The sequence below is a fragment of the Aythya ferina genome (assembly GCF_964211825.1).
Source record: "Aythya ferina genome assembly, chromosome: Z".
Lineage (NCBI taxonomy): Eukaryota > Metazoa > Chordata > Aves > Anseriformes > Anatidae > Aythya > Aythya ferina.
Genome location: NC_140299.1, coordinates 38437336 through 38463015, shown reverse-complemented (window position 1 = coordinate 38463015; position 25680 = coordinate 38437336). Strand labels below are relative to the sequence as shown.

At 35.2% G+C, this 25680-nt stretch overlaps 1 protein-coding gene across 1 annotated transcript in view; it reads left to right on the top strand.

The window, feature by feature from the left end:
* The window catches only part of RORB (RAR related orphan receptor B), a 146217-nt gene that overhangs the window by 87253 nt on the left and 33284 nt on the right, over positions 1-25680 (top strand). Inside the window, exons 2-3 of the mRNA XM_084503842.1 lie at positions 18298-18383; positions 22800-22941. Coding sequence (XP_084359968.1) covers positions 18298-18383; positions 22800-22941 — 228 coding nt within the window. The remainder of the gene's footprint in view (positions 1-18297; positions 18384-22799; positions 22942-25680) is intronic.

The window sequence follows — 25680 nt, the reverse complement described above, 5'->3', positions numbered from 1 at the left end:
AACAAACAAACAAACAAAAAAAAAAAAAAAAAAAAAAAAAAACAGAACAGATCTGGAGCAAGAGAAGAATGTTATTGTCTGCGGAAGCATCTAGTGCCTGTTCTTAGCAAGAGTAAAGTGGCTGGATGGAAGTGAATCCAACTGTGCCTCCTTGGTAATTTTCACATTTGTCCTGAAATGATGGCCAGACCATGCTTGGTCTAACCAAATAACTTTGACCAGGGCTGTCACTTAGAATAGATTTCATGTACAACAGCTGAAGGTCTCTCTCAGCTATCAATTTCCCTAGGATGTCTCCTGCAGATTGTGTCCATTGCAAATTGTGCAAATTGTGTATTTGTAGTCTTTAGAAAAAAAAAAAAAAAAAAAAAAAAAAAAAACATCCAATTGATTGCCTATTTTCATTTGAATGCCTACATCTCTCAGGAGCAGATTGTTTGTTTGCTTGTTTGTTTTCTACTGTAGTACATTAGAGAGTGTCTTTGCACCAACTTTTATGGTTTATTATCTTTCTAGGTCACCTTTATGTACCTAATCCTGTGATTGTTTTTGTTATAAGATGCTAGAAACTGCTCAGCAAATTAGACTGATGAGAGAATTAACTGTTAGGAAATTAAGGAATGAGGCTATATTTTATTACATCAATTGGTGTGAGATTCCTACCTTTCTTTATCTTAAAAATACATCACATGAAAATCACATGAGAAGATTCCTTTTCTGGTTAATGTCATCAGGAAGAAAAAAACAGAGGCAACATTTTTCATAAACATGTAAAGAAGGTCTTTTCATGATCTGTTTAGGTTGAAACAGTTAAAAAATAAATAATGAAAATGGAAATGAAAATAAATAAAAATAAAATAAATAGATAGATAAATAAATAAATAAAAAGCTAAGTACCTGAGAGCCCTTTTATCCCTTTTTTTCAGCTTGTTGATTGATTTACTCTGTTAAGCCATCATGTAAAAAAGCTTTCTGGTCAAAAGACAACTATCAATGTATGGATATCTGACTTCACAGTACTCTATGCTATAAATGAATAGTTTTTATTTCATATTTATTCAGCTTTTGTTCCTTGATATCATTTTTTTCAGCTGAGAGTCAGTGAGATACATCTTTAGATATGCAAACTTAGAATTAAAAACAATGTTGTATCATTATACTTTTTATAAGAGATTAAATATTACTATTTATACTTCTGGTAACTAGGACTTCTGAATCTAAATTCTGCATCATCCAATGTTGGTGTGGCAGAACACACCTAACAAGACATATAGAGTGATTTATTAGACTGGTAGTCAAGTGATAATTCATAATTTTAAAACCATTGTGTCTGGAGTCGTTTCTCAGTACCAATTTGATGCTAATTCCTGCATCAGAAAGGTCTGTAATATTCAGCAACAATGTATTGGTTTCTTTCTGACTTAGGCAGAACCAATTTTCAGTTACATAAATTAAAGAGAGAATAAAAAAAAATAAATAAATAAATAAAAAAACTTCAATGTTGTTCATTTCTTTTGGCCATTTCTTTGATCCATGTTTTTTATCTGAAAGTGGTGTGTCTAATAGGGAACTGTAATATATTATGAAATGTTAAGACTTAGAAATCTTGTTAGGCAATCACTACTTCAGCAGAATGAAATGCTGTTGCAACAGGAGGAAAATTATACACCAATTATTTATCCAGTCAAGAAAAATTATGCTCCGTAACATCAAAGGCTCCCATTTATGAAATAATAGAGAAAGGGCAATTCTTATTCTTTTAGCAAGCCAGGGAATTTTTATTCATCTAAAATGCAGCAGGCCAAAAGTTTGGGACCTTATTTAAAATTATAATCCGACAGCATCACGTGTAGCCTACGTGACTGGTTCTAGGAACAGTTATGAAAAAAATAGCTGTGTAATGTTTATGCAGATTTAAATGAGTTATTATAAGTAATTAACTCATCCTGTTTCTTATTACCCTTCAAAGAATTTTTTCCTCATTGTTGGAAAAATATTTTTTCAGGCTGCTTTTTCCCAGCTCATGTATTTGTTTGTTTTCTGTACTTTACTTAATCTTCAATAATTATCCTTATTTTGATAAACTTTGGAACTCTCCCCTAGTATTTACCCATGCATCAGTTTCTTTTCTTGAACATTCCTCAAGTGTTGTATCTAATCAGAACGAGCATTCATAGCAAAGCATCTGAGATGGGAGCAATTTGAACAACTTTTTTCAATAGTAGGTAGGATTAACAATCTTCTGTATGTGTCAGCCTTATTGCAGCTTGAAAATGAAGTCCTGTGTGTTTTATCTTTGGCACAAATTCCAAAAGAATGAATATGCAGAGCTAGCAGAACAGAAATGTTAAAATCTGAATCATCTCTTATTCCAACAAGTACTTTATGCAAAAGGTTAAGACATGAGAAAACTATTAAGCAGGGAAAGCTTACCTTGAAATGAAGTTAACTGACAGAACCCTGCCAGCAAAAAAAAGCCTGGGAATGTATAACGGGCAGGTGAGGAGAATTCTTTCTGAGCACAGAAAACCCACAAACACTCCCAAGGGAAAAAGTGAATTAGTAAGAGGTACTGTATTTAATGTATTAGCTGTCTTGTAAAAATACTCTCATTTTATGTCTTGTTTTTCTTTACTGTCTTTTTGACAGAAAACCTGTATAAAGTTTGCAGTGTTTTGCATTTGTCAACTTTGTGCTTGGTACATGACAGGCATTGCATGTCCTCACACATACAACCTGAGAACCAGGACAAGATCCCAGGCAAAGGACCATACGGTAGCCTAGAAAAAGAAAAGAGCTGTTCCAGGCTTAGTAACTTTATGAGTGGATTCATAATAAAAGCAGGAGTTTCAGACCCCTAGAACTCCTAGGGTAAGAAGAGGAGTCTTACCCCTAAATTTCCTCAGTACTTACTAACTGTACAAATCAAGATCAACTGGGATATTCAGTTGATATTGCTTCAATGTAAAGGGTGTCCAACAGGTGCAGTTCAGTCAGTCCATCACATGTAGTCTAAAAACACTGAGCAAATTAACTCTTTATCTCTGGATACTTGCAGGTATGATATAGGTATTATTTCACAAGACAGGCTTTTTATCTGTTATAATTTGGCATTGTACACCTACTATTTTAATTCTTTATTTCTTATATACAGATGAAACAAAAACAACTGATCACAAAGGAAGGTTAAGATTTATTTTCAGAATTTCTAGAAAATAGATATTATTATTAAATGATTAGGCTGGAATAAAAAATGTATTTAATTTGCAGATAGCATCAGAAAAAAAAATAATATATCATTACATAGTTCCTCAAGCAGTCTTCCTCCCTTTCTTAATGAAATGGAACAGTCTATGCCTTTATCACTTCTTCCATTTAATCTTGTTAACACAGTCTGTTAAGACTCTGCTTTTGCAACAGCACAGGTGTAACTGTGAATAAGTAGAGAGAATACTGTTCTGCACCTAGTCGTCTTATTTATTTACAACAGAATGTGTGATATTCAACCCAGAATAAAAAACAATGCAACTGGTGAGTCCAATTTATTTTCTTCCCTTCCTTAACAATATGAGGTATTCCCATGAAGAATAAAAAGGGAAATGTTAATCATACTGTAGCAAATCTATCTTTGAAACAACTCCTCTTGGAATTTTACTAAAGATTAATTCTTCCCACTGTGTAAAAAAATGACAGATTAAATTAGGAAGTAGACAGTTGGGAAGTATAACATTTTTCAGACCGCAACAGATGCAAATCCAAGAATATCTCCAGCTGATTTGATTTCTTTTCAAAAGATAGGGCAAAGATTTTAAATAAAAATGTGTAAAAGTGAAAATCCATAGTGATGATCAAAAATATGATAAAATTCAGGAAACACCAAGAAGAGAACATAGAAAGGATTTCTGAGTTATTCCAGGCTGAAATCACTTTTACTGTTTGTTTGTTTTTGTCTCTGTGTCTTGTCATTTTGCTCTGTAGGAGTTATATAGTGCCTAATATGTGGGGGAGAGTTGTATGGGGAAAGTGATTCAGGAAAGCAGGTGGGAAATTATTCCTTTGACTGTGATGACAGTTACATAAAGTCCCAGACGGTACAAGTTAGATCCCCTTTTTTTGCTGCACTGCTGTAATTCTACTTGAGTGTGTTGAATTACTTCAAATTTACTTAGTACTACTCAGAATCAAAATCTTTAACAACAGAATTATATTTCCCCATCCTTTGGGCCTGATGATTTTCTGTCTTAAAAGAGAGGAAGGAAAAAAAAAAAAAGGGGGGGGGGGGGAGGGGAGGAGAGAAAGAGGGAAATAAAAATAACAACCAACTCTTCCATTTTTAGGACAACTTTCGCTACTGAATCATGCTCATTAACACATATAAAGACATAAACTATGGTTATGTATTTTTCCTTCTCAACTTTTCATTGAGCTTTACAATTGTTATTTTGGCAAGATGTTTTAAGCTCTAAAACATTTAACATGAAAAGCTGCATTAATTTGTGGTTTATTGGGACTACAAATATACAATATATTTAGCTCACTAAAATGGTTTTGTTTCTTAAGTTACATCATACTCTGTGATTCACCACATTGTTAATCAAAGTATATGATTGTAATAGTGAAATCAGATAAAATTTTATTGAAGGCATCTTGCATAAGGCAGACAGAAAACGGTATAAATATTTTAAATTTTAATGGACAAATAGAATGAGAGAGATTCCAGGAACAAAAATCTTTTCAGGAAATAGGACTTCTGAAGAACAACAACAACAAAAAAAAAAAATCAAGGTGCAAAATAACCATTTATGCCCCCTTTTATTCAGTTTTGCCATTCTCACACCTTGGTTTATGGTCCACACTCTGTTGTGATTGGTATTCTCTGTATAGGACTTCTTGAAGGTCCTTTCACTTTGCTGTAATGAAACGTACATGTTCAGGACTACCCAGTTTGTGTACTTCTTTACTGGTTCGTGCTGGGCTACCTTACATGCTTAATTTTCAATCTTTGATGAAAGAAAATGCTTAGAATTAAATATTCAGTAATGTAATCATGACATTTGTTTGCAACAATCAGTGATATGACTACAAAAATTCATATTGGAGAATATATTTGGGGAACATTGAGTAGATGATCACTGAACAAAGTTAAATATTTCAATAATTTTGCAGACATTAAGGCAGACTAATTAAAATTGCTCGAAGAAAGGGGTTTTTAGCTAGTTAAAGTGTTGCAGTATACATCACTAGTTATTCTAGTTTAAGATATAAGTTATTAGGCTAATTAATAAAGCAAAAGAAATATTTAGTGTGATTTCCACAGTAGAATATTTAGTGTATGTAATGTATCATTGTTAGATGTGAAAGTTTTTTTCTATATCTTCTCATATGTAGAAGAGAAAAAAAAAATGCTGAAAAGATTCTATGATTCTATGAAAGTAATGTTTTCCAGAGTTCGCAAAAGCCATTAGTAGCCACTGATTGTACTTTAAAAATGTGTTTAAATCGTTTTAAGTCACAGTTTCATAACTTGTTAAGTAAAATGTCATCTTTGGATACAGTGTCCTCAGAGATAATATTCAAGGTAACTGTAATAATGGTTAGGGAAACAAAAATAAAGTGCATACATGATACAAAATTATGGAACTTTCTATGTACATTACTTCATGTACTTTTCTTGACTTTGAAGTGTTTTTTTGTTCTTCTTAATGCTGACATCTTAACAACAATACACTTAACAATGACAGTAGTTATTTCTGTTGGATATGCATTAAGTTTGGAGATTTTTAAATCCAAAGTCACTTCCTACCTCTTCTAATATTTTGTTTGTAAAAATAGACCATACTTGAGACCTTAAAAAAAAGTCAGTATGTGTGAACGTTCAACATAATTTGAATATAATTGAATGTTCAAAAAATACAAAAATATAAAACATAAATACCCAGTTATCTGAATGGTGAGTTTGTGTACTTATATGAAGTTAAAGTTCTTTTCTATTATAAGTATCATGTAGAGATTTTTGTGTTTCTATTGTATTTTTAATTTTAGTTATTTCTCGATGTGTAGAAGTTACTAATTTCCAGAAGTAAAGATATGATGCTGTTTGATTCTATTCTGTTATCTTACATGCGTATTAAAAAAAATAATAATAATAAATAAATAACTTTTTAATTTCCCTGAGTCTTCCATAGTTTTCAGACATTTTTTCCATGAAATAAAAATATCAAAAATATAATACTCAAGATGTGGGATGATAGATGACTGTTCTGACCCAGCTGGAAATTTCTCCAAACCTGAACTCTTTGTAGTTCCAGCAACTCTATTTTATGTTCATCTACAGACTGAAGAAACCTCCTTAATCCTTAATTATTTACACTACATTTTATTATTTCACTACTATCATCCATCCAAGATCTTTGTTATAGCTCTCCATCCGTGGTGCTGCTACAGTTTTTCCCTTACCGGTGCAAGTGTTTGGGAAGCTGTTCAGAAAATAAGCAGTCATAGAGGAGGAGTTCAATATGATTATATTTGAAACCTCCATTTATACAGAAGCTGGCTTCAGGCTCTGTTGAGTGGCACCTGAGTCATGAACACTGAAATTGCTGAGTGCCAGTTGCTTCTGTTGGACTGTACAGTGGTCCTCCTTTCTGCTGATGTTTTTTGATGTTTTTGATGTTTTTGTTCTTGGTTGTGATTTGATTGGGAGTGAAGGAAACTTTGTATGTTTGAACAAAATAACGGTGTAGAGAATAAACACTATGCCTTGCCTTCCACTGAAAACTGAAATAAGATTTAAGTTAATTTATTTCCTACTCAAGCAAGCAGTAACACTAGCTGGGTGTAAAGTCACATGTGATCCCACATCCTTAACACAGAAGCCCTTCAGAGACTGTTCCTTACAACATTTCTGTGCTAAAAGGCTTTGTACCTGCACAGAGGTGATCTATTCGTATCTAGCGTATCTAACTGAGATATTGAGCACTACATGACAATTTCAGCTCACTAAAACGTGAAACTGACCATAAATATTTACCACACCATCTGGGCTTGCAAAGTTCATTGAGCTACTTATTCAAGAGAAAAATAAATAAATAAATAAATAAAAATTATAATAATTAATAATAATAATAATAATAATAATAATAATAATAATAATAATAATGGATTGGTGTGTGTGAGAAAACAGTCATTCAGAAACACTGGGCACACTCAGTAGCTTTCTAAGACAAGTAGGAGGGAAAAGAATTGATCCTGTTAAATGGCTGTGCTTATATATGCTTATAAAGCATATAAGGCAAATATCTACCAATTATGACAAATAGGTGGCAGAGTAAAAGTGTGCTTCTCACAGGAAAGAACTTTTCATATGCAGTGTATTTTCTGTATAGGCTGCTAATTTTGAACAAGTGCACATTTTCTGTGTTGAGAATTACATAGAAAAACATCACTGCTCAAATAGCTATCCTCACCAGCTTATGTAAACACTGTCTAAAGCTGCTAGAGATTATTTGTAGAACATAGGATCTGATGAGCTCAAACGTAAGATAGGTTGGGTAGTATAATATTTGGGATTACCATAATAATCTCTTTAGGTAAAGTGTGCAGTATCAGCAGAACCATTGCTTGAGTCTTTGAGGGAAGTATAAACTGTACTTTAATAATTCTGCATTTATTATACACTTAAATCTTTTTTTGTGAATAAGACAAGTTTCTGAGCTCTTTACAGGGCCCAGGCTAAGGCTCTGAGAATTTAATTAAGTATCTCTGATTTGAACTCACCTAAGGAGTCCGAATTTTTTGCTGGCAACTTTTGTTTTGTTGTTGTGTGGTAACTTGTTTTACTGTAGCATCATTCTTTGAAGTTACATGTATAATTTCCATGCATATGAGTTACTAGGGAAAAGAGTACATAGATTTATATAGAAATTCCCATGTTGAGAGGCTATGAACATGCTGCTCTGCACTAAGAGCACTAAGTGGTTTTCAAAGTTTACTGATCCTTTGACCCTTTGTGATCTCTTTGAGCATAGCCTTTTAGAGCTCAGGCTTTGAGCCATAGCCTACAGCAGAACCATAGCCTCTGATTTTCTTATTTTCACATCTGGATAATACAGTCGTATTTGGCTTGTGTTAGTCATCACTGCCCTGCAGGTCAGCTTCCCTTCTGCTGCCTCCCAGCTTGTGAACCATTCCACAAAAGGCCCAGACAGCCTCATGCTTCCCACTTGCTCTGACCACCTTGTCTTCCCCAAAATAAAGAAGCAAACAACCTGCTAGGTGAGAATTTCTGTGCCTTTGGCATCTTCCAAACTTTTGGCATTTCATTGCATGCCAGGCTGCCATTCTTGGGGAAAATAAATATATAAATATATGAAATAAATAATTAAAAAAAAAAAAGTTTTTATTTGAAATCCAGGAAATAGCATCTATGCCACTATCTTGTAAAAATACCAAGGAAGTCTAAAATTTTTTGTTAATTTACTGTATGCATTTAACGCATTAAAATAAGCAATTTTTCAGGAGAAAAAAAAAAAAAAAAAAAAAAAAAAAAAAAAAAAGATAATCCAAAATATCAATTGTATCATGACATATCAATTGTATCAGTGCTATTAAGACCCTTACGGTTCTCTTCATCACAGCCACCTTTGCTCCTCAGAGAATCATCCAATTTTGCAAATCTTGCAGCTTTTCCAATTGATTAGCATAATGGAATTCAGCTCTGAGCAATTATTCTTAACCTTTTTTAAACCTAAAGTCCTTTGCTCTTATTTCACATGAAATAAAAAATCATTTATTTTTTGTTTCACATGAAATAAAAAATCATTTATTTTTAAAAAGAATGCACCATTTAGTGTAATAAAAGATAACACATCTACCTGAAAATCTCATCTATTTACTTGAACAATCACAAACATGCAAATAATCACAAACATGCAAATAATCACTATTCATAAATTCTTAAATAACACTGCTAGATCTATTGTAGTTATACTCAATAAAGGAAATAAAGGATATTTTAACAAAAACTTTTTTTTTAAATTTCCTTTCTTAATGTGACGAGAAAATGTTGTCCTACTGTTCTCTCTCTCTTTTTTTTTTTTTTTTGTTTTCTTTTTCTATAATTTCATCTTCTCTTCTGAATGTAAAGACAAATAATCAGTGGAGACCATTTTTTCCAGGTTTGTTCCAAAAGTTGTGTTTTCAAACAAACTAACAAAAAAAAAAAAATACAAAAAGAGCAGATTATATAAGCAGTCTGGAGATTGCTTATATATTATGATTATGAGATTGCACTCATAATCATTTAAACTTATATTATTTTATCTGTCTATATTACAATGCTCTATAATCATTATTATGACTATGGGAGAAGCAGATACAAAAAGTCTCCCTACAGTGAAGATATAAACATATTTCTTTAATATATGAAACCTATAAAAAGGCTAATATATAGCATATTATTTTTAAACTTCGAAATAACAGTCTACAGATATTGTAATACCTAAGTCTAAGGTTTCATACTGATCTTTTCTACACAATAAAATAAAACAAAACAAAACAAAACAAAACAAAATAAAATAAAATAAAATAAAATAAAATAAAATAAAATAAAAATAAATGCATTCAATTCTAACTATTCTAAATCTAATTCTGAACATTCTAACTTCCTGTTGTTTTTCACTGGAAAAAAAGAAAAATTAAAGTCTTTGTTTTCCAGTAGTCTTTGGAATAGTCATGTGATAAAGAGCAGAACTGATCTGTTAAAGGAGCTGACACAATTCAGTGCTTTCTTTTTTTTTTTTTTTTTTTTTTCTCCCTGGGAAATCATTAAAGAAAACGTATCACCAAAAAACCTTCCAAGGGACATTGATTATAAGCTAAAAAAACTTCAACTGAGAGTGCAAGATCACGAAATAATTCAGTCATGACAACTGTGTGGATTTATGGGAAAAACAATCTTTTTAACTGTAATCTATCACTCTGCTATTTCAAGTGATGATCTATCAGTTTTCTCAATATCTAACAGCCAGGACTACCACTTTCTCTGAAATTCATGACAAGTTGTTACAAACCATGTGCAGATCAAATCTACTGTGTGTGCCCAGTGATTCATATAGATAAAGAATTACTGCTTCTGGGGAATTTGCATGTCTCTGCACATGAGCAGTAGGAGAGAGGGGCAGAGTCTCCTGTAGATGTGATTAGGGTTAATGTTGGCCCCTGTGTGTGCCCTATGGGGAGATGACACCCCTCAGCTCTGTGTGAGGTCCACTTTTTGAAATAAATAACTTCTCTTACAGCAGTTTTAAGCCTATGGTTTTTGTTCCAGAATCAGATCAATTAGTCTAATCTTGTTTTGTGAGTCTGTTGTGAAAAAAGATGTCAGTTTCCACATCCGGTTCAACAAGAAGCCTCTCCCTCTGCAAGACCACTCTCTTAAGGTAAGCACTGTCTCAAGCAGTGCAACTCTACTCTTCATCACCCAGCTGTTATATAACTATTTGCTCAGCACACAGACTATTAACTGGCATATTTGGTAATGGACTGGGCAGAGTCCGTTACTTTGCCATAATGGACTGGGCAGAGTGGACCTGACAGCCTTTGCAGATCTAAGTCCAGGAATAGGGTCCAGACCTGTAACCAGAGTTGTGTGTACTACTGTGTAAAACTTCTACGATTTTATAAAGCAGGTATTTTCCTGGGTCAATTCCACCGTGTCTCCTTACTTTAATGGATCATTTTGGGAAGGACTGACAGTATATATGTAACTTCAGACACCTTAATTAACATTAGCTAGCATTCACTAGCTTGCTTAGATATTGCTAACGGTGTAGCTCTCACTCTATGAGGTATGGCAGAGAAAAATGTAGCCAGTATCTTCAACTGCATGTTTTCAGATTATTAAAAACAAATGCAAAGCACCTGAAGTCTTGCTGTCACCACAGAATATCTAAATCAATAGCAAAGACGATACCAAGTACTACTTGGCAGCATAGTCTGTAGTGGAAATTTTTATTGATGGTGACACTGAAGGAAAAAACCTGTCTTACTCACAGAGGCCAGGATGAAAGAAAGCAGAGTTGGCACTAGATGAAAATGATTTAATATATTCAATTTGAAATCACTTAGGGATACAAATATGAAAGTGATCTGGGCCAATTTAAGAGTATTTTTCAAAGAACTCCAGTTCAAGGATGTTATGAATTCTTGGAAGGTGAAGGAGCTGGGTTTTTTGCTACTGGTTCTCTGATTAGCCTTGATGTTTCCACGTGTGATCCCTCCTAGATCAACAAATAACAGAGGACTTCCTCTTCAAAGTTCATGCCCAGCATATGTTAATATACTCTTTTGATCAAGAACTAAATATTGAAAGCTTGAGTCTTTTTTCCCCTTGGAACCAAAGCTACAGGTCTGGGAGATTACAGTCCTGTCTCTCCTAAGTGAAGTTTCTCAGATGTTAAATTGAGATTACATAAAATGTAAGTTTTACTTTTTTCTTGTTAGATAACATATACATGTGAGTGCTAGTGCTCAGAAATATACAGTGGACACATTGACTGTCATCGACTGTCTTGTTGACTCTTATCTTTGTTTCAAGAGGAATTCAGCAGATAACCATGCAGCTCCTGGATTTTTTCCTAATTCCACCAATATAACTATTCTTGAAACCTGATAATTGCCCTATTTTTACAATAATTAATTTAGTGCCAGTAAATACTTTGCCAACAAAGAAAAATCTATGCATCTTTCTAACTCGGGCCATCATAGGAGAAAATGACTAGTGAAGATATTTGTAAGTATATATATGTATATGTATATACATATATATATATATGTATGTATGTACGTATGTATGTATTTTCCCCAAGGGTTCACTTCAAATGTCTGAGAAGATTTAGTATTTGCTTCCTTAATCATATTCTACCTTTCTTCCTGTTGTCCTGAGAGAATAAAATAGGTTCCAGATGGTAAACCCGGCATCTGTAGGCTATTGTTACTAGTCATGTGGATTTAATTAACTCCATTGTGGCATTTGAATTTGTAGGATGCCATATAAACCTAAAAGTAGTTCCTAAGCTGATGTATAAAGTAAGAGATGAATACTGAAGAGAGGCAGGATGACCCTGTGATAATGATGAGAGAAGTTACTATTAGTGATAAGTGATTAGTGATCCACAATGCAGCATATATCCAAACATTATTAATGATTTTGGGTAATGGTTGTTTGCAGAATTTTATTGAGTGATACATCTCAAGACAGGATGAAAACTGAATGTGCTTGTTGAAAAATTGAACAAATGGGCAGTTGAGACCTATATTGTAGCTTGAAAAAAAGGCAGGAGCCATTACTCTTACACACATTATTAAAGCTGATGTGTAAGAAGGCAAGTGGAAGGACTCTAAAATTGGAGATAAGTAGTTTTGTTGTTATGTTTTCTCATTTTTAGTATATTGGTAGAAAATAAATTCCTTTCCTGTACTGCTGAAAGTTATCATTACGGCAACTCCACTATTAGTTCCTTCCATTTTTACTTCAGTATTCAGGAATCAGTACCGAATCAATGTATTTTATACTTGCAAGGAATTCATAAGTGAGCTGTTTAGTTTATAGCAGCTATGGGTAGCAGTAGGATATACAGTTCCCTAAAATGTTTCTTGGCCTAAGAGGAGAAAGGAAGAAGAGAAACAACATAAAATTATAGGTGTCTGAACAAATACAAGATGTGAAAAAGGTGTAGTAGTCCCTGACAATCATTAAATCTGCAAAAGAAACCTGGTACATTGGGTGTTAATTACGGTAATTCAAGATGTTTCAGGGAATACAGTGGTTTCTTTTTCATCTGTCCTGTACAATTAATGACTCAAGGTTTCTCTTACAAATATTGTTCTGCTGTCCTATGAACAAAAAGAAATGCCTAGAAGACCATAGCAGAGTGTATTTTTCCAAACTTCTTCAAATGCTTTCTGTGTCCTAAAGATGTTACCTTCTCTGTGAACTATTTGAGGAGCCATAGTAGCAATTTCTTAGAGATCCTGTATTTACTATTTTATAGAATGGTTAGTTTTGAACAAAGGTTTGAATTAATTGATAAGTTGCATGCCTGTAATATTTATTTCATATTAATTGAAACCCAGAGCCTTAGCATTTAGTGACCTGATCCAGAAATATTTATCATGAGCATAGTGCTTATAATTGTAAGTCACACATGGAATTATTGATTGCTCATGGTAACGAGTACTGTGCTTAATGCAATGATTGTCACAGGATCAATCCTTCTATCTCTGTTCGTACAGCATTTACAATCTGTATACGCAAGTCACATTAAAAGTATCTTTGAACTGTTTTTATTTTTTTCTTCCCTTGTCATTACTTTTCCTGGAGATCTCCTCATATTGTCACAGTAGTCCCTGCTTCTGACATTGATATATGTCTTTGATGCTTATCAGCATAAAACAGCACACGGTCCTAGGGCCTACCTTTGCTCCCTCCACATGACTTTCAAGCAGAAACCTGTGAGCAATTGTTTCAGCTAGCCTTTCAAAGAGCACTACCTTGATGTGCATGTTTAAATATTTTAATTACCTCAGTGGGGATAAGGCATGAGCATTTTTAAACAGTATCAACCTGGAAGAATTACCAAGAAACTGCATCTACATTTCTATAAGGAATTTCCATTTATTTTTTATTTATTTATTTTTTTAATGTGGTTATTAAGCTAGAAGGATAGCCAATGTATACAAGTTTCTTAAGAAGGTAGAAAATCTACATCACGTGTTTTGTGAAAGCAAAACAAGATACAGAAACTAATCACAAAAATGTGGATGACATAGCAAATTGTGTTTCAAGACATGAACTTTCTTGAATAGAAGGACCCAAAACATATTAACAATAAATAATATTTTTCTACAGCAAAATTCATCCTATCCATCTTAGCTTATAAACAATTTAAAAATCTCTATTGCTTGCTTAAGCCAGTGTTCACCTCACCTAGAAATATGATTGATCAGAGACAGCATCTTAGAAAAGTGAGATTACAATGGGAAACAAAAGTTTCTCTAACCATCCATAAATGTTCTTTTTTCCTGGTTCATTTTGTATATGGTGTCCCAGGGAAATAGTTACTAACTTTACAGAGAAGAGGCACACTAATATTCACCTTGTGGTTTTTACTTTAGTAAGTCCCTACCATGTAATACAAAGGAGTAGGGGTTGCAATTTTCCTTTCAGTGGGAAGTATGGTGGCTCTGCAAGACACTGCCTTGAGCTTTGCTTGCTTAACTTGATGGTGGCAGAAAGATAACTCTTAGGAAACTCTTGTTTCCTGGAAGTAGTGATAAATGATAGCTATAGATTGGAAATGGTCAAAATCCAGACTATGCTATTACATTACCCCAACATTCAACATACGAATGTGCTTAGTGCTTGTCTTAAAATATGCAATCATTTTTAAATACATTTTCTCCAGTATTTATAGCCTTTTTGTATGACAACAGGTTTGAAATGTCCTGAATTATAAACTTGTTTTCCTGACTTCCAATCCATTTTGGAGTTGAATTTATCCATACAAAGTACTAAGGGCTAGCAACTTTTGTGCTCAGGGTAGCATCACCATGCAGGCTCTCAGTTTTGCTGCCCAAGTATTTGATGAGTGACTTGTGTTACAGAGAACTGTTACTATTTTTGCCCCAAATATGGAAGATATTGTCTTGGTTTTGGGTAGGATAGAGTTAATTTTCTTCATACTAGAATCTTCTGATCATAGGATCATAGAATGGTTTGGATTGGAAGGGAAGTTGAAGACCATCTAGTTCCAACCCCCCTGCCAGGAGCAGGGACACCTTCCACTAGACCAGGTTGCTCTAAGCTCTATTCAACCTGACCCTGAACACTTCCAGGGATGAGGCATCCACAGCTTCTCTGGGAGACCCGTTCCAGTGCCTCACTACCTTTATGGTGAAGAATTTCTTCCTACTAAAGTTACCCCTTTTTAGTTTAAAACAATTATTTTGTATCCTATCAGTACACTTCCTGGCAAAAAGTCCTTCTCTTGCTTTCCCTTAGCCCCCCCTTTAGATACTGTCTCCTAGAGTCTTCTCTTCTCCAGGCTGAACAACCCCAGCTACCTCAGCCTATCTTGGTAGGAGAGGCACTCCAGCCCCTTGATCACCTTCATGGCCCTCCTCTGGACTCATTCTAATAGATCCATGTCATTCTTAGAATAGGGGCCCCAGAGCTGAACACAGTGCTCCAGATTGGGTCTCATGAGAGCTGAGTAGAGGGAGAGAATCACCTCCCTCAACATGGTGGCCACACTGCTTTTCAGGAAGCCAGGAAACTGTTGGCTTTCTGGGCTGCAACTGCACATTGCTGGTTCACATGCTTAGCTTCTCTTTGACTAACATCCTCAGATCCTTCTCAGGGCTGCTTTCAATCCATTCTCTACCCAGGCTTACTTGTGCTTGGGATTGCCCTGGCCTAGGTGCAGGAACTTGCAATTGGCCTTGTTGAACTTCATGAGGTTCTCATAGGCCCACATCTTAAGCCTGTACAGGTCCCTCTGTATAGCAACCCTTCTCTCCAGTTTGTCAACCACACCACACATCTTGGTGTCTTCAGCAAGCTTGCTGAGACTCTTGTGTACTCAAGTGCACTCTTGTGCATTCAAACCCATTTTCCGTGTCACTGACAAAGAGGTTATATAACAGTGATCCCCATACTGACCCCTGAGAAACACCACTCATTACTGATCTTCACCTGGAGACTGAGCCATTGACCACAACTCTTAGAGTGCAGCCATCCAGTCAATTCTTTACCTACTGAGTGGTTCATCCATCAAACCATGTCTCTCCAATTTAGAGACATGGATATTATGGGGGTCAGTGTCAAACACTTTGCACAATTCAAGGTATTTGATGTCAGTTACTCTTCCCCTATCCACCAATACTGTAATCCTGTTTTAGAAGGCCACCAGATTTATCAGGCACAATCTGTCCCTAGTGAAGCCATGTTGGCTGCCACAAATCACTTATTTTCCATGTGCTTTAACATAGCTTCCAGATGGATCTGCTCCCTGATCTTGCCAGGCACAGAGGTGAGACTGACTAGTTTGTAGTTCCCTGGGTCTTCCTTTTTTCTTTTTTAAAAATCTAGTTTATGTTTCTCCTCTTCCAGTTAATGGGAACTTCACCAGACTGCTGCAGTTTCTCAAATGATGGACAATGGCTTAGCAGCTATATTTGCTGTTTTCTTCAGGACCTGTGGATGTATCTCATCAGGCCCCCTTGTGCACCTTCAGATTCCCTCACTGGTCTTGAACCTGATTTTCTCCTACAGTAGGCAGTTCATCATTTTCCCAGTCCCTGATTTTGCCTTACGGAGCTTGGGCTATGTAGCTAGAGCTCTTGCCAGTGAAGACTGAGGAAAAAAAGCCATTGAGTACCTCAGCCTTTCCAGGTAAACAGGTCTCCTGTTTCCTTCCAGAGAGGTCCTGCAATTTCTGTGGTCTTCTATCACTGATGTGCTTATAGAAGCCAATAGATGGTATTGTGCTGTTTTGGAATTGTGATGAAAATAGTGTTGAAAACACACTGCTATTTTAGGTGTTGCTGAGCAGTATTTACACTGAGCCAAGGATTTCTCTGCTTCTCATGCTACCTCACTAGCTGTGCAAGAAACTGGGAGGGGTCACAGTGAGGGCAGCTGACACCAGCTGACTAGTGGATCCATCCCATATCATATGATCAGCAATAAAAGGTGAGGGGAAAGAAGTAGGAGATGAGGATGTTCAGAGTTATGACATTTGTCTTGCCAAATAACTGTTACATGTGGTGAATAAACTATGCTTCCTGGAAAGGGTTGAATGATGCCATGCAGCCCAAAATGGCTGAATGTCTGTGGATGTGAAGTACTGAAAGAACTATTTTCCTTTGCTTGCACATACAGATTTTGTTTTACCTAATAAACTGTCTTTACCACAAGCCATGAGTTTTCTCACTTTCACCCTTCTAATTCTCTCCCTCATCCCACTGGTGGGGAGTGAGCTAGAAGTTGTGTGGGGTGTGACTCTTTACCGGGGTTAAACCACAACCAATATCTGCCAGGAGTACTGGTCTTTACCAAGTATGATACTAGTTCCAGGTTGCAGGAGAAATCCAGAGAAAACATACTTCCACAGTGGAAAAGAAATGAATAGGAAAGAAAAAAAAAAAAAAAAAAAAAGGGTTTCATTTCAACTCAATGCTTCTTACTAGAATAAGTACAATCCTTCCCTAAATTTCAGAGCATGTCTTCTTACAATGTAGAAAATGGAAACATACGCAGAATTCAAAGTAGGTAAGGGAAATTAATGGCTACATTACCAAAAGAAAAGGATATACACATAGAAGACAGTAATTTTCTAATCATTTGGTTTATAAAGGGATATGAAAGATAGACATATTCAAACACTTTCAGGTAGTGCCTGACTCTCCCATCACACAGTTATTGGATATTTAACCTCGGTCTGGATATTGCCTATTTTTGAGTAGGGGCTAGTAGTACTATTAATACTAATTATTAATAGCTATCCATATTATTTATTAATTACTTGTTTTTAAAATTCTTATTAATTAATATTAATTATAATCTATAATTAATAATTATTAATCAATTGTTTGTTGATTTAATTTTAAATTAATTATTGATATTGATGTTAAGTACTAGTAATAGTAGTACTATTGAGCTGGGGCTCAAACAAACCGCTTGAAGAGAAAGAGAGGTTAAGTAATCGTTGGCAAACTTATCTCTCCTACTGGGAGATCTTTGTGTGTCTTGAAGCCATAATCTGAAGGATATGAAAACTTCATCACCTCTACTGTTCTGCAAAATGCACCAAAACATACCATGTAAACCTACCTCTGCAAAATGAAGTCATGAATATTTGAAAAGTGTAAGCAAGAACAATCTAGACAATTATTTAGGATCCTTAATGACTGTCATTAGTAATAATTAAGATGAAATTAACAAGTAAAAACAAAAGAGAAGAATATGAGGAAAAACTTGTTAATCATGAGATAACTTAAACTGTTTAAGAGTTTTGTGGGGTATGGCAGAAATTACATAATATGAAGAAATTAAATTCTGCCAAATCAAAGCATTCAGAAACATACAGTACAATAAGAAGCAGTTTTATGTTATCAGGGGAGGAAACAGGGGGACACAGCCTGTCTGTTGTCTACCTCTATCTTTTAAAACCTTCCTTTCAGGAAGAAAGAAATGAAATAGAATTACATACTCAAAATATTTGTCTTATTTTTCAGCGCAAATTGAAGTGATACCATGCAAAATTTGTGGTGATAAATCCTCTGGAATACACTATGGAGTCATCACATGTGAAGGCTGCAAGGTATGAGATTTGAGTACAGAATAGTCATCATCATCTGCATTAGCCTCAGGCATTAGTGTATGCAATAATACACTTCTACACTCTTTCAAGCAAGAGAAACCGAAGACTATAAAGCCTGCTGATCATATACATGTGTTCTGTGTCTGATTTTACAAGTTACTTTTCTTTTCATTAAATAGTCTTTAGAGTTACATCCTCTTTTGAAACATGAATTAATCACATCTGATAAAAGTATTTTATACTTATTATTTATATATTTATATTTATATTATGTATTATTTTTATTATATTTATATTATTATATTATACTATTATATCATTGTATTATTTTTATATTTATTATTTATATTATTTTATAATATAAAATAAACTTGCAACTTAAAGTCACACAAGTTCTACTTTAAATCAGCTTGAGAACTGGATTGTTTCTTACATATTCTTTGTAGCATTAGAAGTTGATACGGTATCTCAGTTCAACATCTTAAAAGCTTACTGGTGTCAGTTTAGTCATATTTTATACGCTTTGCATTCTCTGCAAGCCAAATTGTAGTCTCTAAAAGAAAAAGATGCCTTATGTTATGTGTAGTGTAAAAGGATCCTTTTCCTTCTTCTCTATAAGCTCCAGCATAGTGGAATTGCTAGGAACTGGCAGTGAGACAAAAATAAATAAATAAATAAATAAAAATTTAGAATATTATCCCAGACATTGGCTCAAATAACTGTAATCAGACCCCAAGCAAATACAACAAAAAGGCTTAAGTTTTCAACTTTAAAAAGACTCCGTACTTTTTATTATATAAGGAAATAGATTATTACCTATGGGAAAACAGAATTTTATATTATACGCACTGTTATTTTAGCTCTAAATGTAAAAGAGAAGTTGCAAAGATGACGACAATATCTCTGGTTTATTCTGTATGGAAACAGTGAGTTCTGTATGGAAAGAGTGAGAATTCTGTAGAGTGAAATTCTGTATTTGTAAAATCTGAAAATTTGTGTACACCTATTCAGAAATGAAAATATTTAATGCCAACATGTTAAGAAACAATATATTGTCAAAGATCAGATTTCTTTCAGAAATATTAACAATTTTAAACAAAGACTCCACAATGTGACACTGTCTTATTGTGAGACCGGACCGGGAATAAGCATATTTTTCCAACAGTGACATGTGTTAAGATTTGTGTTTAAGATTAACACATTTTAAGACATGTGTTGATCTGATACCTCAACATTGGCACAAAAATGACTGGAGAGAAATTCTTTAAGCAGAAAATGAGAGTATTAACTCAATACCCAGCCTCCACAGAAGAGTAGAATGAAGGGTGGAGTCTCCTGTAGATGTGGGTGTAGATGTGATTAGGGTTAATGCTGGCCTTTTGTGTACCCTATGGGGAGATGACACCCCTCAGCTCTGTGTGAGGACCACTTTTTGAAATAAATAACTTCTCTTGCACTCACAGCAGTTTTAAGCCTATGGTTTTTGTTCCAGTATCAGATCAATTAGTCTAATCTTGTTTTGTGAGTCTGTTGTGAAAAAAAAAAAAAAAAAAAAAAAAAAAAAAAAGAAAGATGTCAGTTTTCACATCAGGTTCAAGAGGAAGCCTCTCCCTCTGCAAGACCTCTCTCTTAAGGTAAGCACTGTCTCAAGCAGTGCAACTCTACTCTTCATCACCCAGCTGCTATATAACTATTTGCTCAACACACACACTAATGTCCAACACTGGTCATGTCCAGCTCCTTTTGTCTGAATGCATTAGAAATGTGAACCAATTAAAAGGGAGAGGATGTGCAGAAGAAAGAGACCAGAAGTGTATCCACCAGCATGTGTGGATTTGAGCCAGACACCAGAGGGCCACAGCATTTCAGGATGTTGTGTTGGAGGATTACACTGCTGCTGTCATTGCTACAGACTCCAGGGGACACAAAATCCTTTCACTGCATGTCTGCATTAGTTCTGCCACTGCAAATGCATATCCTAAGTGCTTAAGGGGTGTCATAAACTTTGTGGCAGTTCCATGATACACACCTGCATAGACTGAGTAGCGTACTGGAGCCAGTGAAAAAATGGTGTCTGCTGCCATTGTTTCCACTGTCAGTGTGAAACCTGAAGACAGGTTTCTTCTGAGAAACAAAAAGCTTGAAGACAAACAAACAAAAAAAAAAAACTTTCCTTTTTTTGATGAGAGGTCTCTTCTCATCTCCTCTGCTGGCCCTGGCACAAAGTGTTTGCTACTTCTGACCTGTCTTGAAGTTTTTGTGGCCTCAGTAATGATTCATTCCCTGCTTCCCCTAACTGTCATTATTCTCAGCAAATATAGCCAATATTGTATAAAGATCCCCTAAACATGAAATAAGATGTTTCTCTCTACTTTGAAGAAAACACTGAGATATTTTGCATGAAGAACAAATTACAAAAGTCTCCTTGGAGAAATAAATTACCTGCTGTAGATTAACTTCATTATGTAACCCTTGATTTTTTCCTAAGAGGGGCAGAAAAGGAACAAACAAGTTTTTGTGAGAGGAGATCAACCTTAATGGGAGGGAAAAAAAATAGTCTTGTGAGAGGAGATCAGACAATGGATAGAAACAGCACTGCAAGTTAAGACATGTTGGTGCTAGATGGTTGTGTGTGTGTGTTTTTAACATCTTTTAATTCATTTGTTCTCTCAAATCCATATCCACATAAGAGGCACTAAAATCTAAACCAGAAAATGTTCCTCATGTCACAAACAAATTGGCTGTAAAGTTCAAAAAGTGGGTAAGAATTATCTGCAATTATCATCCATCTAGTGTTAAATTAAGCTCACCTCCACAGCAAGAAGAAAGTTTTGGTCAGCCAGGATGAGGCAAGTCCCTACCAGATTTTTTCTGAAAGCCACCCTATGTTCATGCATGGACGTTCATTCTCTTAGCAGTACAAATCATAAAACTTAATTTAATTTTTAGATATAATCACTGATAAAACCAGCACAGGCCAAATAGTCTCCTTATGCTCAACATTAGGAACTACCACTTCTGTCTCCTTAGCGGGATATCATGCCTATAGCCCATTGTTACTGACACCTTGTGACACCCTGATTTGGTTTGCAAGGACTTGAGTGAAAGTTTGTTTGCTACCCCTGGCAAGCAAATTGAGCCATTCACAGAAACCACAGCAGTTACAGATTCCATATTTTATCATTATCAGTCTGCATGGAGATAACACTGGTTTTGCTTAATGAGTGCAGTAAGCTCTTGCTTTCTGACTCCACTGAGAGCTGTTTACAAACCAACCCAGAAAAGCACAACCACTTTTGTGTCACTTCTGATAACTAGTGTAACTGCAATAATGATGCATTCTCTTTGTGGTTTCCTGCAGTTGTTAGACTAGCCTTCACCTTTCCCAACACAAAGCCATGCAGTTACCTGTTTCCACAGCTGTTAAGTTTGCCAATGAACTTCTTTTCTTTCTGTCTTTTGTTTCTCTTTCTGTCTCTAGATTCAATGTTCCTCCTGTTCTTTATTTTACAGGAAAAAAAAAAAAAAAAAAAAAAAAGAATATTATAAAATGTTTTCTCCCTCTCTCTTTTTCATCTCCTGATTTCATTTCTCTAGTCAACTCTTTCATTTCAAGTCACTTTTACAGTAATAGTACCTCTTGGTGATGATTGTAGCACTTCAGAGCTCATAAGGCTTTAAGTATTAGTTCTAGTTCTTTGATAAAGAACTGCCAAATAGTCCAGCCAAAGCTTCTAGAAGATAGAATAACTACAAAAATTTTAATAGATAAAATGGATATTTATATTGCATTGATATGGGAAATGTCTATATTTTCTCATGGTAGTCTCTAACGGTGTTGCTTTCTCCTTTGTGTGTCAGGTTTACTTGATACAGTCATTAAATCCTAGTGCTTTTGTTATGCTTGAATTTGAATTACTTTTCACTCCTGAAGTGTATGGTCTCTCCAGATCAGATCAACATTTGCCAGGTTAAATTAAACAGCAGACATTTTAGCTTCTAATGCTACGCATAACCAGTGCTGGATATTACCAGTATCTTTCACTAAAGAAAGAAAATAGTCAGAATATGTATTTTAAGTTGTCTGTTTACAAATTCTGACAGTCTTTTCCTCTGTAAGGAACAAGCACTAGATGATACTTTGTAGTTATTACACAGTAGGAGTGTATTCTGTAACTCTCCACTTTTTGTCTCTTAACAAAGTGGAATTATTTAATATTCTTCTACAAAGAAAAATTATCCTTATTGGGAGTGCATGTTCTTTAATTCCACTATACATGTTTAGTTCATCAGCAAAGCCACAGCATAAATAACATTGTGCTAAATAAGAAATAAGCATGGCTGTGAGTGTGTGTGTGAGCGTGCGCACATATACGCACATGGTAATACTCTGTTTCTCTTCTTCATTGCCCCTAGGGATTCTTTCGGAGGAGTCAGCAGAACAATGCCTCCTACTCCTGCCCAAGGCAGAGAAACTGTTTAATTGACAGAACCAACAGAAATCGTTGCCAACACTGCCGACTGCAGAAATGTCTTGCCCTGGGAATGTCTAGAGATGGTAAGGAGTCAGATTCCTGCTTCATGCCTAATCCCTTTGAAACCCTTCTTCACTACTGACTTGCTTAAACTCCCTGTAGATTTCTAGAAAAAGAGAGAGGAGAAGCTCCTTGCTTTGTAATGCATGCACTGTGAGACACAGATCTTTGCCAGTTAACAAAGGAGGTTATTTTTCGGGGGGGGGGGGAGTGGAAGGGGGGAGTGGAGTGGGTGTGTGTATTGGAATCACAAAATGGAGAGCAGTGTTGGTTTGGAAGCATCAAGAGTTAGGAGGAAAATGTGCTGTTCTGATAAAATTTGCTGTTCTGATTAAAAGCACAAAATGGTCCGTCCTCTCTTCAGAGGTGGATTTATATTCTAGTTTATATAATTTCTTATATTAATAACGCTAAATATTGAGGTAAGAAAGCATCCCTTTCCTTGAGATCTCTAAAGACAGTAAATAGGCAATTATTAAAAAAAAAAAAAAAAAAAAAAAAAAAAAAAAAAAAAAGAAGATAATATTAAGGTTTCAAACTCATTTATTTTATTCAGAGCACTTGACCTGGCATTTTTTAATGAAAAAAGAAAAAAAAAAAAAGCATTTATTTCACTTGTGTATTGCCTCCTGTCCTCCTGTCTGGGTCTGGGTCTATATAAGAAATGTTGATTTAGCATTGAAAATGGAAATCAAACCAGGGGGAGGCTTCACAGTTTATCCACAGGTAGGATCTTTTGTAGAGCTCTGATCCACCTTCCAAGATGTGGGCAAGTCATGCTGAAGGTCTGGTGGGAGGCTTGAGCAAAGCTGCCCACAGCAGACCTGCCCCAGCCACCACTGCTAATACAAAGGCTGTGCAGCTCACAAACACATTTGAGATGGTCAGGAAGTATGATAAGAAAACATTGTTTTTGAAGACAGGTTATATTAATTAGGTTTCCTGCCAGCAGTTTTCAGTCTTAAGCAATTTACATAAAATCTGTCATTTGAAATTAAGTCATTGATGAAGAAGTTACATAAAGAGCTATTTCTTTATATGGCCTGGTTTATAAACTTGTTTAAAAATTTAAATTTGTTTAAAAACGTCTTTTCCCGCCTCAGTATATTTTATGTCTCACTGAAACAACTTGCTTACCTGTTCCACCAGTCTGGGAGATACATTGCTATCTCATGGAGTTCTTTTGGTCCTAGCATACCATATACTCTGACAATTCAGCTCCCACTTCCTCCTGGAGGAAATTAAAGTAGCAAAATTTCAGTAATTTAACAGCACATACTTTCCCATAAAAAGTACTATTTCCCAAGTATGGGATCACAAAAGTATTTTAGCATGACTGACAATCCTGTCTTCCCAACCTATAATTCAGGGAACACTGCACACAGGTAAAGAAAGGGATTCTTTTGACAGCATCACTTTCTTCTCCCATTGTTGCTGTGAGGGTGTTTATACTTAATAATATTGAGAGCTCTTGCAAGTTTAAGATAGCCTGTATGAATTTTTTTAGCAGAGAAAATGAATGTGAATTTTACCTCTCAGCCATGTAACAGATTCGTTTTTATCGTGCGGAGGCAGGATACTAATTGACAGCAGCTGGAGAATCCAATTAATGAATATATAATGAGAATAAACAGTGGGTGTTTGTTTTTATTACTGAGGCTCTAAATTTGAAGAAAATACGGAGTTGCATTTTTCAAAATCCAGTCATCTGTAAGAAAGTGCAATGCGCTATGGGCCAGTTGCAGGGACAGCCTTTGTGTGTCCATGTGAAGTGGCTTGTAGACTTTATGGAGGGCTTCAAGTAAGCTGGGGCTCATGACAAGAAAAACAAACTCTCAAAGTAAAGTTCAAATAAATTGAACAGGCTAACACCCCCTCAATTTTCTGGCACATCCTTCTCATATTGTTTCCTTCTTTTTCTGTTGTTCTTCCTATTAGAAGATTTTCACTCTCACCTACATGTGTAGGCTCAGAATCTTCTTGAGGTCTATAACTGAACTGTGAGATAGCAAAAATGGGAGACAAGCCCATCCTCTCCTATTAAGTGTGATGATTCTGAACTGATCTCCATTACAAATGGACTGGAAATACTCAGCATTGGAAAATACTCTTCATAATGTGTAAAAACAAGTATTTCCAGAGGAATGTCCTCCTGTCTGTTCTCTGATAAATTCTGCTAGATGTATCATAATGGAAAGATCTTATTTGTCTTACAGCACAGCTACCTCTGCTCTGAGAATCCTAGGTCCAGGCTAGTAGAAAGCCAGAATTTAAAGAGAGATGGAAAAATAAAAGATAACTCTGTATATACATGTGGATATATGTGGATATACCTGTATGTGGATATACTTCTCATAGTTCCCCTGCAATCAGCTTCTTATTTTTTGAAAATTTTAATCTCAGTGTGTCCTATTCCTGGGAAGGTTGGTTTTCACTCTGATGTTTTTCTGCCTTTCTCATTAGAAGGAATTCATGGATCTTAAACATGGAGATTATGTAAACTGATTGTGTAAATCCCTGAGACTTTCCTCTGTGGAAAAAATTATATTCATTTATGCTGCTTACCTTCAAATCTGTTATTGTCTTCTAGGTTATAACTCTAACCTCCAAGATTTTTCTAAATGTGTGAAGATAACACCCCATTGAAAGGATGTGATAATAGGGCTTTAGGGCTTGTTTTCATCCATAGCGCTAATCCTGTTAATGCACAGTTTAAACTGTTGTGGAAAGTTGGTAAATCATATGGGATATGAATCCAGAGA